This window comes from Diabrotica virgifera, chromosome 8 (genome assembly GCF_917563875.1).
Source record: "Diabrotica virgifera virgifera chromosome 8, PGI_DIABVI_V3a".
Taxonomy (NCBI): domain Eukaryota; kingdom Metazoa; phylum Arthropoda; class Insecta; order Coleoptera; family Chrysomelidae; genus Diabrotica; species Diabrotica virgifera.
This window is the reverse complement of record NC_065450.1, coordinates 174,526,894-174,547,850: the sequence shown is the minus strand read 5'-3', so window position 1 is coordinate 174,547,850 and position 20,957 is coordinate 174,526,894. Positions and strand designations below refer to the sequence as shown.

Sequence of the window (20,957 nt, the reverse complement as noted above, 5' to 3'; positions counted from 1 at the left end):
ACCGTTTTTTGTGACTACGCCAAAGCTTTTGATTGTGTAAATCATAACATTTTGATAAGAAAACTAAATTTCTACGGAATTCGAGGTATTTCTTTAGATTGGTTCCAATCTTACTTGGATGATAGGAAACAACTGGTTAGAGCAAATGATACAGACTCTAGTCTCAAAAACATTGTATGTGGGGTACCTCAAGGTTCAGTATTGGGTCCTCTACTTTTCCTTATCTTTATTAATGACATCACTAGTTTAAAAATCGATGGAAAAGTCTTTCTTTTTGCTGATGATACCAGTATCACTTGGAGCAACTCAAATATGGCAACTCTTCATGCTACTATAACTTCTGATCTACTTACAATAAAAACCTGGTCTGACTCTAATTTACTCTCGTTTAACGATAAGCTGAATAATGATAAATAGAAGAATAATTTGATTTTTTGTAAGTGTGGTAAGCTGTCAAAATTATGATGTGAAATATATCACTTGTTTTTGATCTATGTATTATAATTTAATATAAGGTAGGCCTATAAATAAGTAGGTTTACTCAAAAACAAATAATCTAAAATAATTTAGTATAATAGCTTAAAATAGTTTTTTACGGTTTTCTAAAAACTTATTAAATGTAACTTGTCTCCTTTCAACAATAAACGATTCAATTATTTATAGGCAATTTGCTTAATAAGTGAAAATGTAGGTGTAACTTACGTACGCGTACAGACGTACATGCTACGAGTAAGATTTCAAACTTGTTGAATCGACGGCGTACTTACTCGGCGGACTTAAAGTACGCGTACTTGCGGTGACATACGCGCGAAAAAGGTCGTCGAGCCATAAGTTCGCGTACTTACTCGCGTGTGTGTCACCCCTTTAAAAATTATTGCGAACAACTCCATCCACCGGCATCACACTTCATATTATATTCCTAATATGCACTATTGGTTGCTAAGCAGTCATCTGGAACGAGAAATATTCAATCCTTGCAAAGTTATCAGTAGTAATTGCACAAGAGCTCTAAAATTCTATATTAATTTTAGAGATCGAGTGCAATTTGTTGCGATTATTTCATGAATAAAACTGTTCAAAACCAAAATTTTATTGTAATTTATTTATGTAAGTACAAATTAGTACAATTAAACACACAGTTGTTATAAATATTTTACGGTTGAAAGTCATCACTTTTATAATTGTTAAAACATTAATTGTCATTAATGTCACTGAATGTATTTTTTCGTAGCAACGAAAGGCATCTGACGTAATATACTTGACGACTGGAAATTATCAAAAATTATCGATTTAATTTAGATTTCTGTAGCTTTCTATTGGTCAGAATCTCCTATGAATGAAATAATCGCAAAAATTTAGTTTTTACCAATCTGTCAGGCGGCGTCTCTGTTCGTGTAACTAAGTCGATTACGTTAATTGCGTGTACAGTACATTTTTTATAATATCAGTTTAATTGTTTTCTTCATTTCTGTTCAAGTTGTACTATTTTCTAGCGTTATCAGCTAAAAAATACATATTTGAAGTATTTCCTTTTCTTTCTGTGAGGATAAATGAAAATGAGTTACCGTCAATTATCTTTCCACTTTTAAATATATTTTAAATTGATGTACTGTACCTTATAATCAACATAATATGTATACGGTACTAAATTCATAAATAAATTTAAAACATTGATTTACGTGGTTATTATCTCCTTAAAAGAATCGGTAGTCTGGCAGACGGCATGTCTCCGTTCGTTTGCTAAAATGAGGCCTCTCCAGTTAAGGGGTCTATTGAATAAAAAGAAGTATTTGCTTTTACTTCCTCGTATTTAAGTATTTACTTAATAGTAATTGAAAAAAGCATTAAAGAAATGACTTTATTCAATTAGTATTAAGTAAATACTTAAATACTTGTAAGTAAAAGCAAATACTTCTTTTTATTCAATAGACCCATTGGTTAAAGCCGATTGTTTCCGATCCAATTATACTCTTCAAAGAAATATCTCACATTTATTTCAGAAGTAGTTAGGTGTGGAATAAAAATTTTTTCTACGGCCGTGCTAAAAGAGCCACTTTCACGCACGCATTTCGTTTCCGAAAGTTGCACTTTCCCGCACGGCGTGCGTGAAAGTAAATTTTTCCGCACGGCGTGCGGGAAAGTAAAATACATACTTTGTAATATGGCATTATAATATATTATAATACATGCAATAAACTAACATTTAGATATTATTTACTAATTTATTTCAAATTTATCTTATTGTGTTCATGTTTTAATGAAATTAGCGCGATAATTCGATGAAATAAAATTGTTTTGACATAATATTTAAAAGTCAGATCAGTAGACAATTACAATGGTTTTAAATCGTCGTCATGGAAACCAATATCGTCATCGTGGTAAACCATTAAATTGAAAGTTTGGTTTTGACAACCTTGTCAAAGAATTAATTTGTGTATTTTCACTTCTAAATAAAAATTGATATAACTCTATTTTTGTGGATTTTTCCAAACGTACGGCCCTAGAAAAAATATTGTTCCTAACTCATGCGGAAAGTGTCTTCCCCGCACTCGACTGCTTGCCCGAACTCCGCTATCGCGTCGTTCGGGTCAACGGCAGTCTCGTGCGTGAAAGTATCACTTTCCGCACTAGTTAGGAAAATAACTATATGTACTTACTATGCCGACTGTTTACATACTGCAGAAAGAGCGCAAATAATAAAATGGTATTTTCGGGACCATTTTTAGATAAGAAACAATTAGATAATTAATTTATTAAATCTTTTAAAAATAGGCCAATATACCGGTAGAAAAATCGGTATTGGGCATTATTCATAAATTTGAAAAGTTTGGCTGTACTAATGGCATGTTATAGAACACTACACCAGTTGGTAAATTGACTTGGTTATTGTCTCTTGAATGACTAGTCTTGGTGAATGACGAACTCCGCGATTGGTTGGTAACTAACTAAACTGACTAACTGAGCAGCATAAGAAGTCGGCTTCTTTAGACTTTTACAACGAGGGGTAAATTAACTTTTGTGTGTGTCTAATTTAAATTTTAGAGTAAATAAAACCTTTTAGGGCAGTCTAGTGCCACAAGGAGCTTTTAGTAGTTTGGGGAACATAAAAATGCAATTCACGATAAGCATAAACGATAGCTATCATACACTCCTTTTTCTCCATTTTTACACTCCAGTATCATACACTCCATTTTTTCATGTAGAATTAACCTTTAAAGTTTATCACACTTATTTAGAAACGAACCACCCTGTATTGATGAAAAACATGGCTAATTGTTAAAGTACCTAACTTTTTTTTGTTATCCAACATAAGTGAATGAGTTAAAAAACATAATGTTAAGAAAGCCTAAGGCTACAATTGAGTTTTAATTTCAATATTTTTTAAATGCTAGAATATTCCACAGGGTGTTCCGAACTTTGAGGAAAACACACAGTATTATTCTTACACCCAGTAATGACATTTACATGTTTAGCAACAATATTACTACATCGAGCTTCTTGAAGAATAAGGCTATAACATACTAAAAAAATCACTAAAATCGGACAACAGGTTTAGGAGATTCGACCAACTTTTAAGGTGTCCCGATTTTTTTGGCCAGGAGTGTAGTTAGTTGAAATATTATTTTACAATAGTATTTCAATTCTCCGTGGTAGTTTATCGTTACACAAATAGCACCCAACGCCTTGGACAGGTGAGACGCTATTCGTTAGAATCTATATTTTAGTAGGCAATTAGTATGTGTCATACGTCAGAAAGCAATAAATTCCTTAATAAATTAGTTAAATAAAAAATGTTTAAGGCTTGTTTGTGGAAAGATGAATAATGCAGAGCAATGTCTTTGTCAGGTGTCGAGATTATAATTTTTTTTCCGATGGAGGCTTTTAAAAACTGGACCTGAGCCAATCCCGCAGTTTTTTTGTTTGTTAAGTGCATTAGGCAATCGGCCAATAATGTCAATAAATCATTACAATTTCCAAGCGTTCATTGTAAACGTATAAAAAAAGACAACACTCCAGACTTTTTTCATAAATATCATTCCTTTTATTAATCAAAAGGAAGGCCTTCCAAGAACGTTGACTTTTATAAATAATGCATGTCCATAAAATTCTGATGTTATGGCATAATCACAAATTATACACTATAAACTATGGAAACGTCTACAATATAATTCAACGCTCAATTTTATTGGCATGAATGAACACACTTGAACAAGGTGCTTAAATTTTATGATCATATTTAATTTGCATGCATTATTCTAAATCGAAATAATGATCTCATTGTCTTCTACCGAGTTTTAAACAATGAAATGCTTAAGTATCTCGACCAGAAATTAAACTTTGAAGTTTTAAGTGTTTTTACTACATTTCCTTTTTTTATAATCATCAGAAGGATGATGATTAATACTACAATTACAATCTGGTCATAAATGACTAATGAGCCATTTCCATTTAACCTAAATTACCACTCTTCCTGAAAATTAAGACTTACCCTGTAGTGTCTTTTATCTAAAGTAACAACTAACTATTCTCTGCTTTTCACTGGCACTTTAAACTACAGTAATACCTGCCATATCTGGATCAATGTGGCGACAGATCGATCCGGATATGAAAATATCCGGATATCGAGACTACTGTTTTTATAGTCTCTGAAACGTTTTCTGCTTCATAATTTATACATTCCAGTAATCAACGCCGTCAATAACTTTCGTCGACAGACACATTTTACAGATTCTATAATACATTATTTAGCTATTTTTTAGTTCTTTTGGGTCGGGCTGAGACGGTGAATTTTCTTTTTCTCGGTAGATTTCGGTAGATCCGGACCGCAGAACCGTCCGGATATGGGGAGGTCCGGATATGGCCGATGCCACATTATGCGTTTTGACCGGATGCGGTGAAAACGCATCCGTTTCCAACGCAACCGGACCGACCTGTCACACTATGCGTTTAGTCTGGTGCAGTTTGTAAGCGCGTACCGATGACTCAAAACGCATCCGTTCCCAACGCAACCGGACCGATCTGTCACACTATGCGTTTTCACCGGATGCGGCGGAAACGCATCCGGTCAAAACGCATAATCTGACATCGGCCTATGACAGGTCCGGATATGACAGGTCCGGATGTGGTAGGTTGTACTGTAGTTCAAAACGCTTTGTTCTCTTCAATTTTCTAAGTGGCCCAGTAGTATCAAGGAGCTGGATTGCCTCAATATTCTCGTGCCTATGAAGTCGTTGTTCGTGACTTCCTGCCATCTACTTGATTACTGTATCCACAGTTTCCATTCCTAGGTTCTTATTGAGGTCACTGTTTGCGTCGTACTAAGGAGCATCTAAAATGTTTCTTAGTATTTTTTCTGGAACTTTTGTATTATTGTTATATTTCTTGCACCACATTATAGTGGGCATCCATAAATAAGTCCATACAGGTCTCAATATTTATTTGTAAAGTAGCAGTAGTATTATGGATCGACAGAGTGTCTAATCAATGAATTTTCTTATATTTAGTTATTCCCTTTTTTCTTGACGTAAACCTTCCAACGTAGTTTGGCATCTAAATACTTGCGGATCTGCATTATGATAGGACCTACTTGGATATTATACGAGTATGATTATTATGACTATTAGTATATTAATCACTTTTTTTGTTGGTAAAATGAACATGAACAGATTTAGCTTCATTCAGCCTGATTCTTCATTTTTGTGTCAATTTATGGATTTGGTTAACTGGTATTTGGACCTTATTGGTTGCCTCTTCACTAGTCGTTCCTACTGCTTGAATAGCCGTATCATCCATCAGCAAAGATGGCAACTGTGTTGTGTTCCCAGGTATATCACACATAAATAGTACTTTTTCTCTACTTAGTACTGTTCTATTCTCGATCTTATTTCAAGATCAGGATTTAGGCTACTATTGATCCAACGCCCCAGGTAATTAAATTTATTGACATCTTCTAAAATGTGCCTGTTTATTGTGCAAGGTTTTTTCGGTACATTCTAGTTTTTTCGGATTGACATCACCTTGGTTTTCTTAATGTTTATTTGTCGAATGTTATCATGTCGAATTGCTCACAGTGTAACGACGAAATTCACCCTGTAGGAATAATGGAAAATATAATTTGACAAGATGTTGATATGTCATATAAAGGGATGTAAACGTGTTACACAATTTGAAGACCATGTCCTCGATTGCTCAGTAATGGAAGAGATTAATATTCTCTTATTAGCTTAGAAATAAAAAATAGAAAAATCAAATAAGAATATCAAATAAAAAGAAATAAAATATTGGGCGTCACTGATTTCCTTATGGGAACCAAAAATATACAAAAATAGAAACGTAAAAGAAAAGATAGCTAAATCAAAAATTAAACAAAAACCTAGTCTTGTTGTACTTACGAAACAAGAGAAATGGAAAAGACAATAATAAATAGTATTTTGCAGTGAATCAAACAATATTTATTGAAACAAAATAAAATAAAATTAAAAGGAACTGCGATCTCTTGCGTTTTTACAAAGAGAGATCATGTTTACCAAAAAGAAAATGTAAAGTTAACATAAAAAATAATACCTTGTGTACTAAAAATAGTTCTGTATTTTCTCTTGGTTGGTTTTAAGTCCAAGGTACAGTTCACTTCACTAAATGTCACTTTACAAAGGAACAGATACATTAAAAGTACATCAATGAATGGTTGTTTCCATAGTTTATAAAAAAATTCAGCATTTATTTCTTAAAACAAATCGACACTGCTCGAACAAAAATATTGAAGAACTCATTAGTCCTTTCGTATATTAAACGGGATCAAAAAATATATATAAAAGCAACTCCATGCTTCAACTATGATGTCAGAAAACTGCTAACACAAAAAAAACTTTTAACTCCTTCCTGCATGTAAGAAAAATTTATACCAATAGTGGTATAAGAATACATATCGACATCCGCCTAACAGTAGCGAAAATGCCGGAGTACACGTTGTATGCCGGGCTGAGCTAAGCTACAAGCATTAGCCAGCCGGCCGAAGAAACTCAAATTCAACTACATCTTAATCTTCAACGGCTCAAACTAAACTGCTCTACAGCTCAAACGTGACTGAATTTTTCGATCTCTCAAACTAAATCCTCAGAAACCAAACGCCCATTCCAAAATCATTTGATTTCCCCATCAATAATCCTCACCACCAATTACAGACCTAAGGCACTCACTTAATCAAAATCTTAACCAATAGGAGAATGCAAAATACGCTCTGGGTTAAACCTTCTGGCGTAAACCAAAAACAGCTCATCCAATCACCAAGAGGATAAACAAAACCGATTCTGGCAGATACCACAACCCACTTTTCCCATGAAAAGCCTGATTTAGCTGTCTTCACAACTAAGGCCCGTTCTCGGACGAATCAGCAAAAAAAAAACACTTGGACTCGTTGGTAACACTTAGAATCACTTCAGCCTGGCGGTCTGAACGGTTTTCGCTTGAAATATAAACCGCGTTTTCTTTGATAAAAAACCGACAATCCATTTCACGAGAGAATCACGGCTAACAAAACATGAAACTTCTAAAACCTGCGTTCTCCGGAATGAGAAACTTAAAAAATATTCATGTGAATCGAGAGCGAATTACGTAATACCATAGATTTGTGAGAACCCGACAAATCTCTGAAACACAAGCATGGTTTTAACGAACTTAAAATACAGGGTGTAGCGAAAGTGTCAGTGATTCGAAAATACTAGTGACCTTTGCACCGTTACAGCAGATCGAATGGTCCTGTCGATGATTTGTTGTAGACCCAAGTCGCAATCCAATCTAATCCGCAATCAACACCGTGTCATCAATCAATCAATGATGAATATACAATGCTTAATTGTAAAACGAAAAACGAGCAATAATTACTCCTACTTATTAAACTATAGCGTCATTTTATCGTATCAAACAAATTTCATTTAAGTACATATCTCAACAAGTTTAAAAAATTTCAACACCCCTTATCTCGGAAAACGAAGAACCATTTGTGGACATATCTTTATCTAGCAAACTGTCATTATTTTTTCATGCAGAGTCACTCGCTGAAGTTTGTTATTACTAATACCTGTATATCATACAAAAATATATACATATTTTCAAATGGACTAAAAACTTTGGACATGTTGAACCTCTTTCAATTTATTTCCGAGTCTTGGGGCAGTGAGCAATGGGGCGATCAGCATTACCAAAGTTTCAGCCAATTTGACTGAAACCACTTTTAGGTAAGAAAGGTGCCGATGTCCTTTCAAATCAAAAAAGTTCATCTAATTGGCATAAAACCAAAATATATTGGATGACATCTATATTGAACTACAACTTTTTCTCAATGTAACCGCTTATTACACCAGTTTATTTACTGCACATACTGCAAAAACAGAATGTAATACGAATTGAACACAAATACTATATTTGCAAGTATACAAATATTTCCTACCATTGCGACACAGCTTTAACAAACATCCGGAAATTTAATATGAGACGGAATATGATATGACTTCTAACCAATTACACTAATAATGTCCAGTAAGATTCCTTTGTTATAATTTATAATAAATAATATCCTAGTTCACATTGATTAATAAATACCAGAAGTAATCAATTACAAAAATATTTATCTTCCCTTCAATGCTCTTCATGAAATCACTGACATAAGTCCCATACATTGTATCATTATCTGTTCCGATTGATATCATAACCATTATATTGTATGAGCTTTGTAAATTGTAGCTTATACAGAGCGCGCTAATAACCAGCAAAATAACGCAAAAGATGAAAAACATAATACCTTGTGAAATAAAAACAGATGAAACTAGTAGAGGTGGGAAAATATCGGTAGAAACCTATAATTTAATTTAAATTACATTACCACTATCGAGAGTTTCCACGTTTAGAATTTAACTTAAGAGCTAGTTGACTTCAGTCATAATTGTACGTATGACGTTCTTCCTAGCCTAGTTTTATTAAGTTATGTATGTCTTCTTCTTCTAACAATGTTAGAATCAAATGTAACAATGTAATTAGCCAAGCGAGAGACCTTTGCATGCCTTATTACTCTTGGGCTTGGCCAGCTCATCGTCTCGGAATAAAGGAAAAATCCCTTATTCACCTAATATTTTGAATTGATATGGGACAAATACAACAAAGGTAAAAACTTTTCTTGCTCAGGGATAACTGACGACCATTACACAATCTGCTATAATAAGCCACAATTTTAGTTTGAAATTAAGTTTATGTTACGTTTCTATTTCGATTTGACGTTTATTTGTAGGTATCAACCGAAACGAATAACATGGGACATTAAAATAAAATGTTTTACTACGTCATACGTAAAATTATGACTGAAGTCAACTAGCCACGTATAAGAACTAGCTTTTTCTCGTACTATCTTACAACTTTATGTATCTTTTGTGTTATTTGGCCGGATATTAGGGCATTCATCACTGTATAGAATTCTATCTTTTTCTTTAAGTGCCATCTCCGCGGCGGAGGTCGGCAATCATCATAGCTGTTCGTATTTTAGAGACGGCTGCTCTGAAAAGTTCATTTGATGTACATCCGTACCACTCTCTCAGGTTGCGCAGCCACGATATTCTGCGCCTCCCTATGCTTCTCTTTCTTTGAATCTTTCCCTGCATAATCAATTGGAGCAAGTTGTATCTCTCTCCACGTGTAATATGTCCGAGACATTCCAATTTTCTTGTTTGATGGTATTTAGGATTTCCATTTCTTTATTCATCTTTCCCAGAACCTCTTTGTTTGTGACGTGTTCTGTCCAAGATATTTTTAGAAATTTTCGGTGCACCCACAGCTCGAATGATTCTAGTTTTTTCATTGATGCAGCATTCAAGGTCCAAGCTTCTATTCCATAAAACAAAGTCGACAAAACGTAGCACCTAGCCAACCTAACTCTTAGCTCCAACTTCAAATCTCTTGTCCAGAGCACTTTTCTCATTTCGTTAAAATTTGTTCTAGCCTTTTCTATTCTGATTTTGATTTCCTGTAAGTAATCTCCTGTGGAGTTGATCATTGTTCCAAGGTATGCATATTGGTCGACTCGTTCGATATTGGATCCGTTTATGAAGAGATTTTCCGTTATTTCTTTGAGTTTTCGATATTCTCATAAAATTTGTCTTCTTGACATTCATTGTTAACCCGTATTCTTGTCCAAACTCTGCTATCTGGTCACCAGCCTCTGAAGATCCTTAAGATTTTCAGCTAAGATGACAGTGTCATCCGCATATCTAATGTTGTTAATGGGAACTCCATTTACCTTTATTCCAGCTGTTTCACCCTCAAGAGCTTTTTTCAAGATCTTTTCCGAGTAGGCATTAAAAAGAATTGGCGACAACACGCATCCCTGTCTCACTCCACGTCTGATTTAAATTGCCTCTGACAGCTGGTCGTTAACCCGTACTTTAACTCGTTGCTTATAGTATAAATTCGATATAATCCTGAGGTCATTGTAGTCCAGCTTCTTTGATTCCAGGACATGCATTAATTGCTCATGTCGTACTTTGTCGAATGCTTTATTATAGTCAATAAAACACGCATATATATCTTGATTGACGTCCAGGCACCTTTGTATAAGTATGTTAAGTGAAAAAAGAGCTTCACGAGTTCCCAAGCCTTTGCGAAACCCAAATTGCGTATCATTAATGTCTTCCAGTTTATGATATTCGGTTATGGATGACTTTCAGTAGCAACTTTAGCACATGGGACATCAAACTAATGGTGCGGTAGTCGCCGCATTCTCTTGCGTTTTTCGTTTTAGGGAGGCAAATAAAGATCGACGTCAACCATTCTTTGGGTAATGTGCCTGAGCTATAAATTTTGTTCAAGAGTACCACTAAAACATCACTATGCTGCTCATCTGTAATTTTTAAAAGGTCGATAGGAAGCATGTAGGTCCTGGGCTTTTCCTGTTTTTCATTGTTTTTAACGCTAGTTATTCTATTTGTTCTATTTGTTCCAGGTACCCTCTTTCATCATCGAACAGTTAATTGGATGTATTCTGCCCAACGTTGTACTTTCTCATCTGTCTCTGTTATAGCAACCCCGTGTCTATCCAGAAGTGCACCAGTGAGATTTTGTTTTCTTAGTCCAGCCATTTCTTGGACTTTCTTGTGCAGGTTAAATAGATCGTATCTTTTTTGGAGGTCCTCGATCTCTTTGCATTTCTCTTCAAAGTTTTTTTCTTTTGCCTGCTTTATCATCTTCCTTATCTCGTGGTTAATCTCCCTGTATTTATTGTCATCTTTCTTCTTATAGAATTCTATACAATGAAAATTATAATACTAAAACTTTTACTTTTGTTAAACTGTTTCGTTAAGTCTCCAAAAATCCATAATTAACTTGAAAGGAATGAAGAAAAGGCCGATGGCGCGACAAAAAGCATCCATTTACATTCCAGAATTCTACACAACAAAACCACGAACTTCTAAATGGCTTTTTAATGTTCGACTTAGACATAAAACAAGATAGTTATCTGTTTTAAGGTATCCCCTCAATAAACAGGTATTTCTTTTTTATAATATTGTTACTTTTACACTACGGACAGCGGCACGATTAAAGGATACTTTGTTAAAGAGGTTTTTTGTATGCAAACGGTATACGAAGGTACATAAAGTCAAATAAAATTAATGCCCTTGCAGATGATTAATACCTAGGGAGAAATGAAATTTGTTTGTTGTTCGTTCTTAAGCATTATTTTAGTAGCCACGGTAAGTAGTCTTTGATGTAAACTGCTAAAGAAAACTCGTCTTGATTTGGTAAACATAGATACACGCACATGATATACCTACTATTATGGATGTTAACATTAATAATATATGAAGCACACGTCTTTCAACGATTTGCATGTTGGAATTTGTTAAAACCACATATTTTTTGTAAATAAATGGGTTATGGAGTATATCAAATAATGATAATAATCTCAAAACAATAATTTTCCAGGCCCCTTAATTATTACCTGCAGTCTAAAATTCTTCGAGGCATTATTCGAAGTGATGAATCTTCTTAATAAATTGAGGAGAACCTTGAAATGCTTGTCTTGGGTGAAGAATCGCCGAAGACTGGGTAATTTTAGCCATGTAACAATCTAATTAGCCAAGCAAAGGATCATTGCTTGTCTGTATTACTGAAGTTTAGCCGCAGTCACACGTAAGCATCTATGTAAGTGTAGTAAAAAATTGGAGCTAAAATCGCAAAATACTATTGCAAATTATTACTACATAATACGTTTTTTCTAAACTACATAGACTCCGGCGTCTAGAATACGCCGATTAGTCCAGAAAGCCACTGCGCATCCGCTAGGAAATATATTCCGATTCGGATTTTTTGCACAATCTTACTCAAAAAGGACCCCTTTTAATAAATTTGCATGTTGCCAGGTCCAAAAGTGTGTCAAAATTTTTTTAAACGTTTTTTTTTGTTATTCTCCTTAAATTATTTTTTTTCCATCGAGCAAAGTTTTTTTAGGTTTTTTGGATCATTTCAAACAGAAAAGGTCTTTAGTGACTTTTCTCTAAAGTTGATATTTTTGGACATATAAGTGATTAAAAATTGCGAAATCGGCCATTTTTAACCCTCAGAAACTAGAAACTATGTGAAAAACTGAAAATTTCGATGTTGCCAAGGTAAGAAGATATTCTTTGAACATGATTGATGAAATCCCGAAGAGTTTTTTGCAATACAATATCGAAAACCCCTTTGTTTTTTATTTACCAATCAAGCGGGCGCTTGATTGGCAACCGTTGCATGTATGTATATCGCACACCTAGTTCAATTGTGCCCCAACTGCAAAAAATTCGAATTTTGTGTTAAGGCTGTAAAATATTGCCTATATAATGCCCCATCTTATGCAATACAGCCTGAACTAAAATATTTTTTTGGATAGGTATAAAGTAAGTTACTTCGGTATTTCACTGTAGGGTTTTTGGAGGTTTTGAAAATGCAATATGGCCATAACTGGGAGATATGGCGATAATATACACTGCCACAATACAACCGATGTAATTATTAAATACGTTCAATACGGCTACAACTGCAAAAATCAATTGATTTTTTCATTATATTGCCGCCGTATCTCCTAGGTATCGTTTTATAAATGACTTATATTTGGAAAATTTTAATAAATTGTAATAAGATCCAGCGAATAACTGTATAATTTGCTACCTAAATTGTAATTTTGAAGCCAGTCATTCTCAAAATAAATTATTTACAGGGCATAACACGTTTGCTACAGAATATTTTGCCCATTTCTCGAGAATATTGTGTTTTTCACTTGTGTCACTAATGAACTAGGTGTGCATACATATTGTATATGATATAAAATAATATTACATAATATTGCACTACATATTGTATATATGTAACATGCGACATGAACAGGCGTAAATATATGTGCGGAAAAATATTTCGATTCAGTTGTTTTTCACCATCTTGCTTGAAAATATCCCCTCTTAACAAATTTGTATGTTGTCAGGATCAAAAAGTCAAAAAAATTTTAAACGTTTGTTTTTTCCTAAAACTATTTTTTTGCATCGGACAAATTTTTTTAGGTTTTTTGGATCATTCCAAATATAATTAGCAATTAAAAAACAAAGGGGTTTTCGATATTGTATTGCAAAAAGCTCTTCGGGACTTCATCAATCGATATTCTTAGAATATCTACGTACCTTGGTATCATTGAAATTTTCGGTGTTTTACATAGTTGTTGAGGCTCAAAAATGGCCAATTTTGCAATTTTTATATTTTCAATCACTTATATCTCGAAAACTATCACATTTTCAGAAAAGTCACTTAAGATATTTTCTATTTGGAGTTATCCAAAAAACCTAAAAAAATTTGTCCGATGCCAAAAATTAGTTTTGGGAAAAAACAAAAAACAAACGTTTAAAATTTTTTTGACTTTTTGATCCTGGCAACATAAAAAGTTAAGAAGGGATATTTCCAAGCAAGATGGTGAAAAAAAATTGAATCGAAATATGTTTCCGCACATATATTTACGCAAGTTACATATACATGCAACGGTTGCCAAATAAAAAACAAAGGGGTTGTCGATATTGTATTGCAAAAAACTCTTCGGGATTTCATCAATCGATGTTCAAAGAATGTCTTCTTACCTTGGCAACATCGAAATTTTCAGTTTTTCACATAGTTTCTGAGGGTTAAAAATGGCCTGTTTCGCAATTTTTAAATTTTTAATCGCTTATATGTCCAAAATTATCAACTTAAGAGAAAAGTCACTAAAGACATTTTCTGTTTGAAATGATCCAAAAAACCTAAAAAAAACTTTGTTCGATGCAAAAAAAATAATTTTAGGAAAAAAACAAAAAAAAAACGTTTAAAAAAATTTTGAACCACTTTTGGACCTGGCAACATGCAAATTTGTTAAAAGGGGTCCTTTTTGAGTAAGATTCTGCAAAAAATCCGAATCGGAATATTTTTCCTAGCGGATGCGCAGTGGCTTTCTGGACTAGATGATATCGGCCTCTTAGCTTAGAGCAAAGTTTCCAAGGTGTGGCTAACCTAGGGGCAACACTTTCTACTGAAGACAATCAAATATGTTAAAAATCAGTAATAAACCAAATTCATAACAATCAATGCAACAACTATCATACTATTTACTATTAACAAATGGCAGAATAAAAAAGGTAGTAAGCTCTAGAAAGAATGTAACACGAGAATACGAAAAGCTCAGCATGTATTTCCCATGTTCAACTCTGCTTGGATATCGGACCAGTATACCACAAAGATCCAAATATTCCAGTCGAATGTCAAGACTTTTCTACTCTACAGGTGTGAAACCTGGAAAGTGACTTAAAGACAAACTGCAAACAACATTCACAACAACACCCGTGTTGAGCTGGCCCCCCCACTTGCAAAAATTAAAAAACAAATAGCCCTGATTTATGAGCTATTTATGAGCTCTCATATTCCGCAAACTAAAAATTTTGAGCTCGTTCCACTGAGCAGGAATTTAATACCCTAGTGGGGGGGGGGGGCTGAGTCAGCCCCCCACTACTTAAAAATAGGAATATTGAATCGGTTTTTGCGGCAGAATTACGAGCTATTTATGAGCTCTTGAAATTATATAGTTTCGATTTTTGAGCTCATCCCCTTCACCCCCAAACAACCCTTTAATTGATTTAACTTAAGAGAAAGATGCTGAGAAAACTTAAAATATATCGTATTGCGAATATAATTCCTATAGCTTATATACTCTAAGAATAAACTATTAAATCAAGAGCATTTCGATTATTGAGCTACAACCCCTTCGCCAGAAAACCACCCTATCTTCCCGGCTTAAGAGAAAGTTGTACTTAAAATGCGTTAAACTAATTATTTGGCGACTACATATCATTTAATAATTTATAAGCTTCCAAATTACGCGCATTTAGATCAGTAAATTGCAATTTATTTTGTATAGTGCAGTCACTGAAGGTAAAAATAAACGATTACCTTCAATTTCGGTGAACCTTCATCGATTTTCACGAAAATTGGTCAGTGGTTAGAGGATACGTCAAGAAACAAAGGTGACATGGTACCACCTTCGCCTTTACCCTGAGGGTGGATACCGCCCCTTCTCGGGGGTGAAAATTATTTTATAAAAAATAACTGCACAAATCAATAAAAGAACAAATTAAAAGCAAAATTTATTATATAAAGTTAATAAAATAGGTAAATACTTTTTAAGTTATTAAAGATCAAAGATTTTAATTATTTGTGAAAAAAATGCATGTTGTGAAGAGGTTTTTTGTAAATCACTAAAAAACTGTAAGTTTTTACAAAAAAGTTAATAGTAGTTTAATTCGTATAGCTTATATTCTAAAAATAAACTCTAAAATCACCGCCTTTCGATTATTGAACTACAACCCCTTCGCAAGAAAACCATCCCATATTCCCGGCTTAAGAGAGGGTTGTACTTAAAATAATTTAAATTAATTATTTGTCGACTATATATTGTTTAATAATTTATGAGCTCGCAAAATATACGCATCTCAATTATTGAATTGCCATTTTCTTTCTATAGTGCAGTCACTGAAGGTAAAAATCAACTATGACCTTCGATTTCGGTAAATCTCCATTCATTTTCACGAAAATTGGTGAGCGGATTTTGATACTATCAACTTTTTCTGGATCTTATTTTTCATAGGTATTTCTAAGTACTTTGACAAGTATTTAGTACCTAAGTGTTATAAAATGAATCTCTTTCCCGTTATTTAAGCTTGAACCCTTAGATTTGAACAGTCGCGGAAAAAAATATACATTTAATTACCAATAACTTACTTTAAATTAACATTAAAGGGTTTTTCAAGTAAGCAATTTATTATATTTTTTATTAGCTTCAATTTTAGTGATGAAAACTTTTTTGTAAAAACTTACAGTTTTTGAGTCATTTATGAAAAATCGCTCTAAAGCATGCATTTTCTTTCCAAAAATTAAAATATTTGATCTTTAATAACTCAAAAAGTATTGATTTATTTTAATCACATTATATAACAAATTTTGCTTACAATTTGTCCCTCTCTCGATTTGTGGGGTTAGTTTTAATAAAGTAATTTTCACTCCCGAGAAGGGGTGACATATACCCCAGGCTAAAACCCCAAGTTGTTATTGTCAATTCGTGAAAATAAATGGCGATTTACCGAAATCGAAGGTAATAGTTGATTTTTACCTTCAGTGACTGCACTATAGAAAGAAAATGGCAATTCAATAATTGAGATGCGTATATTTTGCAAGCTCATATATTATTAAACGATATGTAGTCGCCAAATAATTAATTTAAATTATTTTAAGAACAACTCTCTCTTAAGCCGGGAATATGGGGTCGTTTTCTTGCGAAGGGGTTGTAGCTCTATAATCGAAAGACGCGTGATTTAAGAGTTTATTCTTAGAATATAAGCTATACGAATTAAACTACTATTAACTTTTTTGTAAAAACTTAAAGTTTTTCAGTGATTTACAAAAAACCTCTCCAAAACATGCATTTTTTTCACAAAAAATTAAAATCTTTGATCTTTAATAACTTAAAAAGTATTGACTTATTTTATTAACTTTATATAATGAATTTTGCTTTTAATTTGTTCTTTTATTGATTTGTGCATTTATTTTTTATAAAATAATTTTCACCCCCGAGAAGGGGCGGTATCCACCCTCAGGGTAAAGGCGCAAGGTGGTACCATGTCACCTTTGTTTCTTGACGTATCCTCTAACTACTGACCAATTTTCGTGAAAATCGATGAAGGTTCACCGAAATTGAAGGTAATCGTTGATTTTTACCTTCAGTGACTGCACTATACAAAATAAATTGCAATTTACTGATCTAAATGCGCGTAATTTGGAAGGTTATAAATTATTAAATGATATGTAGTCGCCAAATAATTAGTTTAATTCATTTTAAGTACAACTTTCTCTTAAGCCGGGAAGATAGGGTGGTTTTCTTGCGAAGGGGTTGTAGCTCAATAATCGAAATGCTCTTGATTTAATAGTTTATTCTTAGAGTATATAAGCTATATGAATTATATCCGCAATACGATATATTTTAAGTTTTCTCAGCATCTTTCTCTTAAGTTAAATCAATTAAAGGGTTGTTTGGGGGTGAAGGGGATGAGCTCAAAAATCGAAAGTATATAATTTCAAGAGCTCATAAATAGCTCGTAATTCTGCCGCAAAAACCGATTCAATATTCCTATTTTTAAGTATTGGGGGGGCTGACTCAGCCCCCCCAATAGGGTATTAAATTCCTGCTCAGTGGAACGAGCTCAAAATTTTTAGTTTGCGGAATATGAGAGCTCATAAATAGCTCATAAATCAGGGCTATTTGTTTTTTAATTTTTGCAAGTGGGGGCGGCCAGCTCAACACGGGTCACAACAACAATCTTTGCTAACAAATGCCTACGAAGAATTATTCGTGTTTTTTGGCCTAACATTATCAGAAACGAAGATATTGTGACGAATTACCGACCGCAAATAACAGCTTCCGTCTCGACAGTCCGTCACGTAAGGAGACATCTGGAACAATGACTCACCGATCGAGTGAGGAAACGATTTTTCGTGAATATTCGACAGTCAAGGCCACGAATTACTAGTAATGGGCGGTTCCGTTTTTCTGGAACGTTCAAGACAATGTCTGGTATTAAGATTATTTAAATTTGTTGCAGAGAATTGTTTTCATTCTTACAAACGCATTTCTTGCCGTTTCTATCCTGGGCCTTATTTCTGTTGTTTGATCATTATTGTCTCAAACTGAGGTTTCTATGAGGTATATTCCTATTCATAGGTATTTGTATTTATCACCCCTTTCTATCGGTACATTTCCAAAATGTATGCTTGTTTGTATATATGTTTTCTTAGTTATTATCATGTATTTGGCCTTTTTTATATTCATTTTTAGTTCATATTCTTCACAAAAACTGTTCTCTGAAAACTCTGAGAATCAACTTGAACTGTAACATATATATTAAATAGTAATGGAGACACAATACATCCCTGCCTAATACCTCTCCTACTTTCAGTTTCTGGACTTGGTTCGTTATCTATTACAATTTGTGCTCTTTGATTCCAGTAACGGTTTGTTATTATTCGTAAGTCCCTTTTGTGTATGTTTTATGTGAATTTGTTTGCGAACCTGTAATTTCCTCTCCCATACCTTTGAAATACATTAACACTTATGCAAATTGTTTATCAATACGTTTTTTATATGTCATGTGTCCCCTAATACTGGCAATGCCTCTGATGTTTGTTTTCTTTTAGATAACGTATGTATATACATTATCTACTTTATTTACTTTAGTAGCTGTATATATTTTATCAAGATAAACATATTTAGAGTGACATCGAATGAACGGGTTGGTTTATTTATTTTAGAATTATCAGATCTATTCGAAATATTTGGACAAAATATTATTGATCAAACTGTAAGTCAGCTTTCTGTATTTAAAACGCAACAGGACATAGTACAATTTGTCAAATATTATAGTATATTTCTGGCTTATAAATTTTTAATTATATTTACACGAAAAACCAACAACATTCGGTTTGTAGACCAACGCTGACCACCAATCCCGAAGTTATGCAAAGTGGTTCAGTAGGTACACGTTTGTCCAACTCATTGGTCCAACTAATTGGCCAAATGTGACTTGGGTCCTTAAAGGAAGAATCATATTATCCGTTTGGGCACGTAGCGTTTCGTTTCCGAAAAATATAAAAACCTGATTTTACAAAGAGTTGTCTGATACTATACGCTCCGGATAGTATGAATTGTTCATATTTAAAACCACAAAAACAATATTTTTCGGAAACGAAACGCTACGTGCCCGAACGGATAAATATGAATAGTCCTTAACATCGAATACATTGTATATGGATTTTTATTACTTTATTTTTTTACTTGCATCAACAAGAGAGATAAATTCTAAATGTATACATGTTGATATTGTAGTTTTTATGGTAATGTTTTTATGGTAATGTTTTTTATCGCACCAATTCGTCTACCGGTTTATCATAAAGCCGATCATCTTACCAACTTAATCCATTTAATTTTGATTTTCTTATTCTTAATACCATAGATAATATGTATTATAATGTAATGATTTTAAGCTACAATTGGGTGGCCCTCTTCTATCCCCAACATAAACCCTGTATAAACTTGATTGTAGATACATTTCAACCCCCTCGCCTTTTAGAGGACTCAATTATTAATGAAATGAATTTTGTTTCAGCAGGGATAAAATGCAGTGTGTGGTGTTCAGGGGCGCCGCGGGGCAGGGACTCGGCGGGCTGGCCCGCCGACTTAGCGGATGGCGACCCCAATGAGATCCAGTTCGCAAGAAGCGCCGGGCCACCGAGCGAGGGTGGCGGACTCGTCAAGGAGCGGGAACGCCACGGCGAAGTCATCAGACCATAGCATCAACACCTCTGCTACCGCGACCGCTGCAACTGCACCGGCTGCACCTGCTGCAGCTTCCTCTACTACCAACGTCAGTGCTAGTACAAATTCTTCGATTGTAGGCGGCGGTACAGCCGCGAATACTGCTCATCAACCGCCTACCAACTCCAATTTTGAGTACGATGACAACGAGTGGGACATAGGTAATGTATTTTTTCGTCCTATTAGCCAAGCCGCACACCAAAGAAACATGAAACGAAAAACATGAAACATGAAACGAAAAACATGTTTCATGAAAAGAAAACACTGCTAAACAAATCTCAAAGTCCGCCTACCAATGAAACGAATGTGATTCATGCTCATGACACATTTTTATTTTCGGAGAGTTTCATAAATGGCCGGACATATATTTGTTTAGCAGTGGTTTATTTCCATGAAACGTAATTTACGTTTCATGTTTCTTTGATGTGCCTGCCTAAGCCAAGCCGCACACCAAAGAAACATGAAACGAAAAACATGAAACATGAAACGAAAAACATGTTTCATGAAAAGAAAACACTGCTAAAAAAATCTCAAAGTCCGCCTACTAATGAAACGAGTGTGATTCATGCTCATGACACATTTTTATTTTCGGAGAGTCTTATAAATGGCCGGATATATATTTGTTTAGCAGTGGTTTATTTCCATGAAACGTAATTTACGTTTCATGTTTCTTTGATGTGCCTGCCTTAGGTAAAACTCACTAACTACACTTTTCAGAAAGTGGAAAAAATCGATTTAAAGGTACAAATTGTTTATTAAATTCACCTGACTTGAATATTGGAATTTTTTTAATGCAACTTTAAAGAATAAAAATAAAAACGGATATTTTAAACCATGTTTCATCACAGGATATATGTTTCATAATCAATATTAGATCAATTTTTGTACTTGATGAGTTTTTTATGAACATAGTTATTGGATATTGATATCCAATTAGAGGTAAAACGGTAAAACTCACTAACTACACTTTGTACTTGATTGAGTTTTTCCATGAACACAATTATTGGATATT

The 20,957-nt window shown here is 33.9% G+C and overlaps 1 protein-coding gene across 3 annotated transcripts in view; it reads left to right on the top strand.

Moving 5' to 3' along the window:
- Nucleotides 1-20,957, top strand: part of LOC126890503 (zinc finger protein 609-like) — a 503,875-nt gene that overhangs the window by 219,057 nt on the left and 263,861 nt on the right. For 2 of the 3 annotated variants that reach the window (XM_050659489.1, XM_050659487.1), the window contains exon 3: nt 19,740-20,106. In XM_050659489.1, coding sequence (XP_050515446.1) covers nt 19,815-20,106 — 292 coding nt within the window. In that variant the 5' untranslated portion in view covers nt 19,740-19,814. Of the gene's footprint in view, nt 1-19,736; nt 20,107-20,957 lie in introns of all 3 variants that reach the window. The other variant, XM_050659488.1, reaches the window with a different exon arrangement.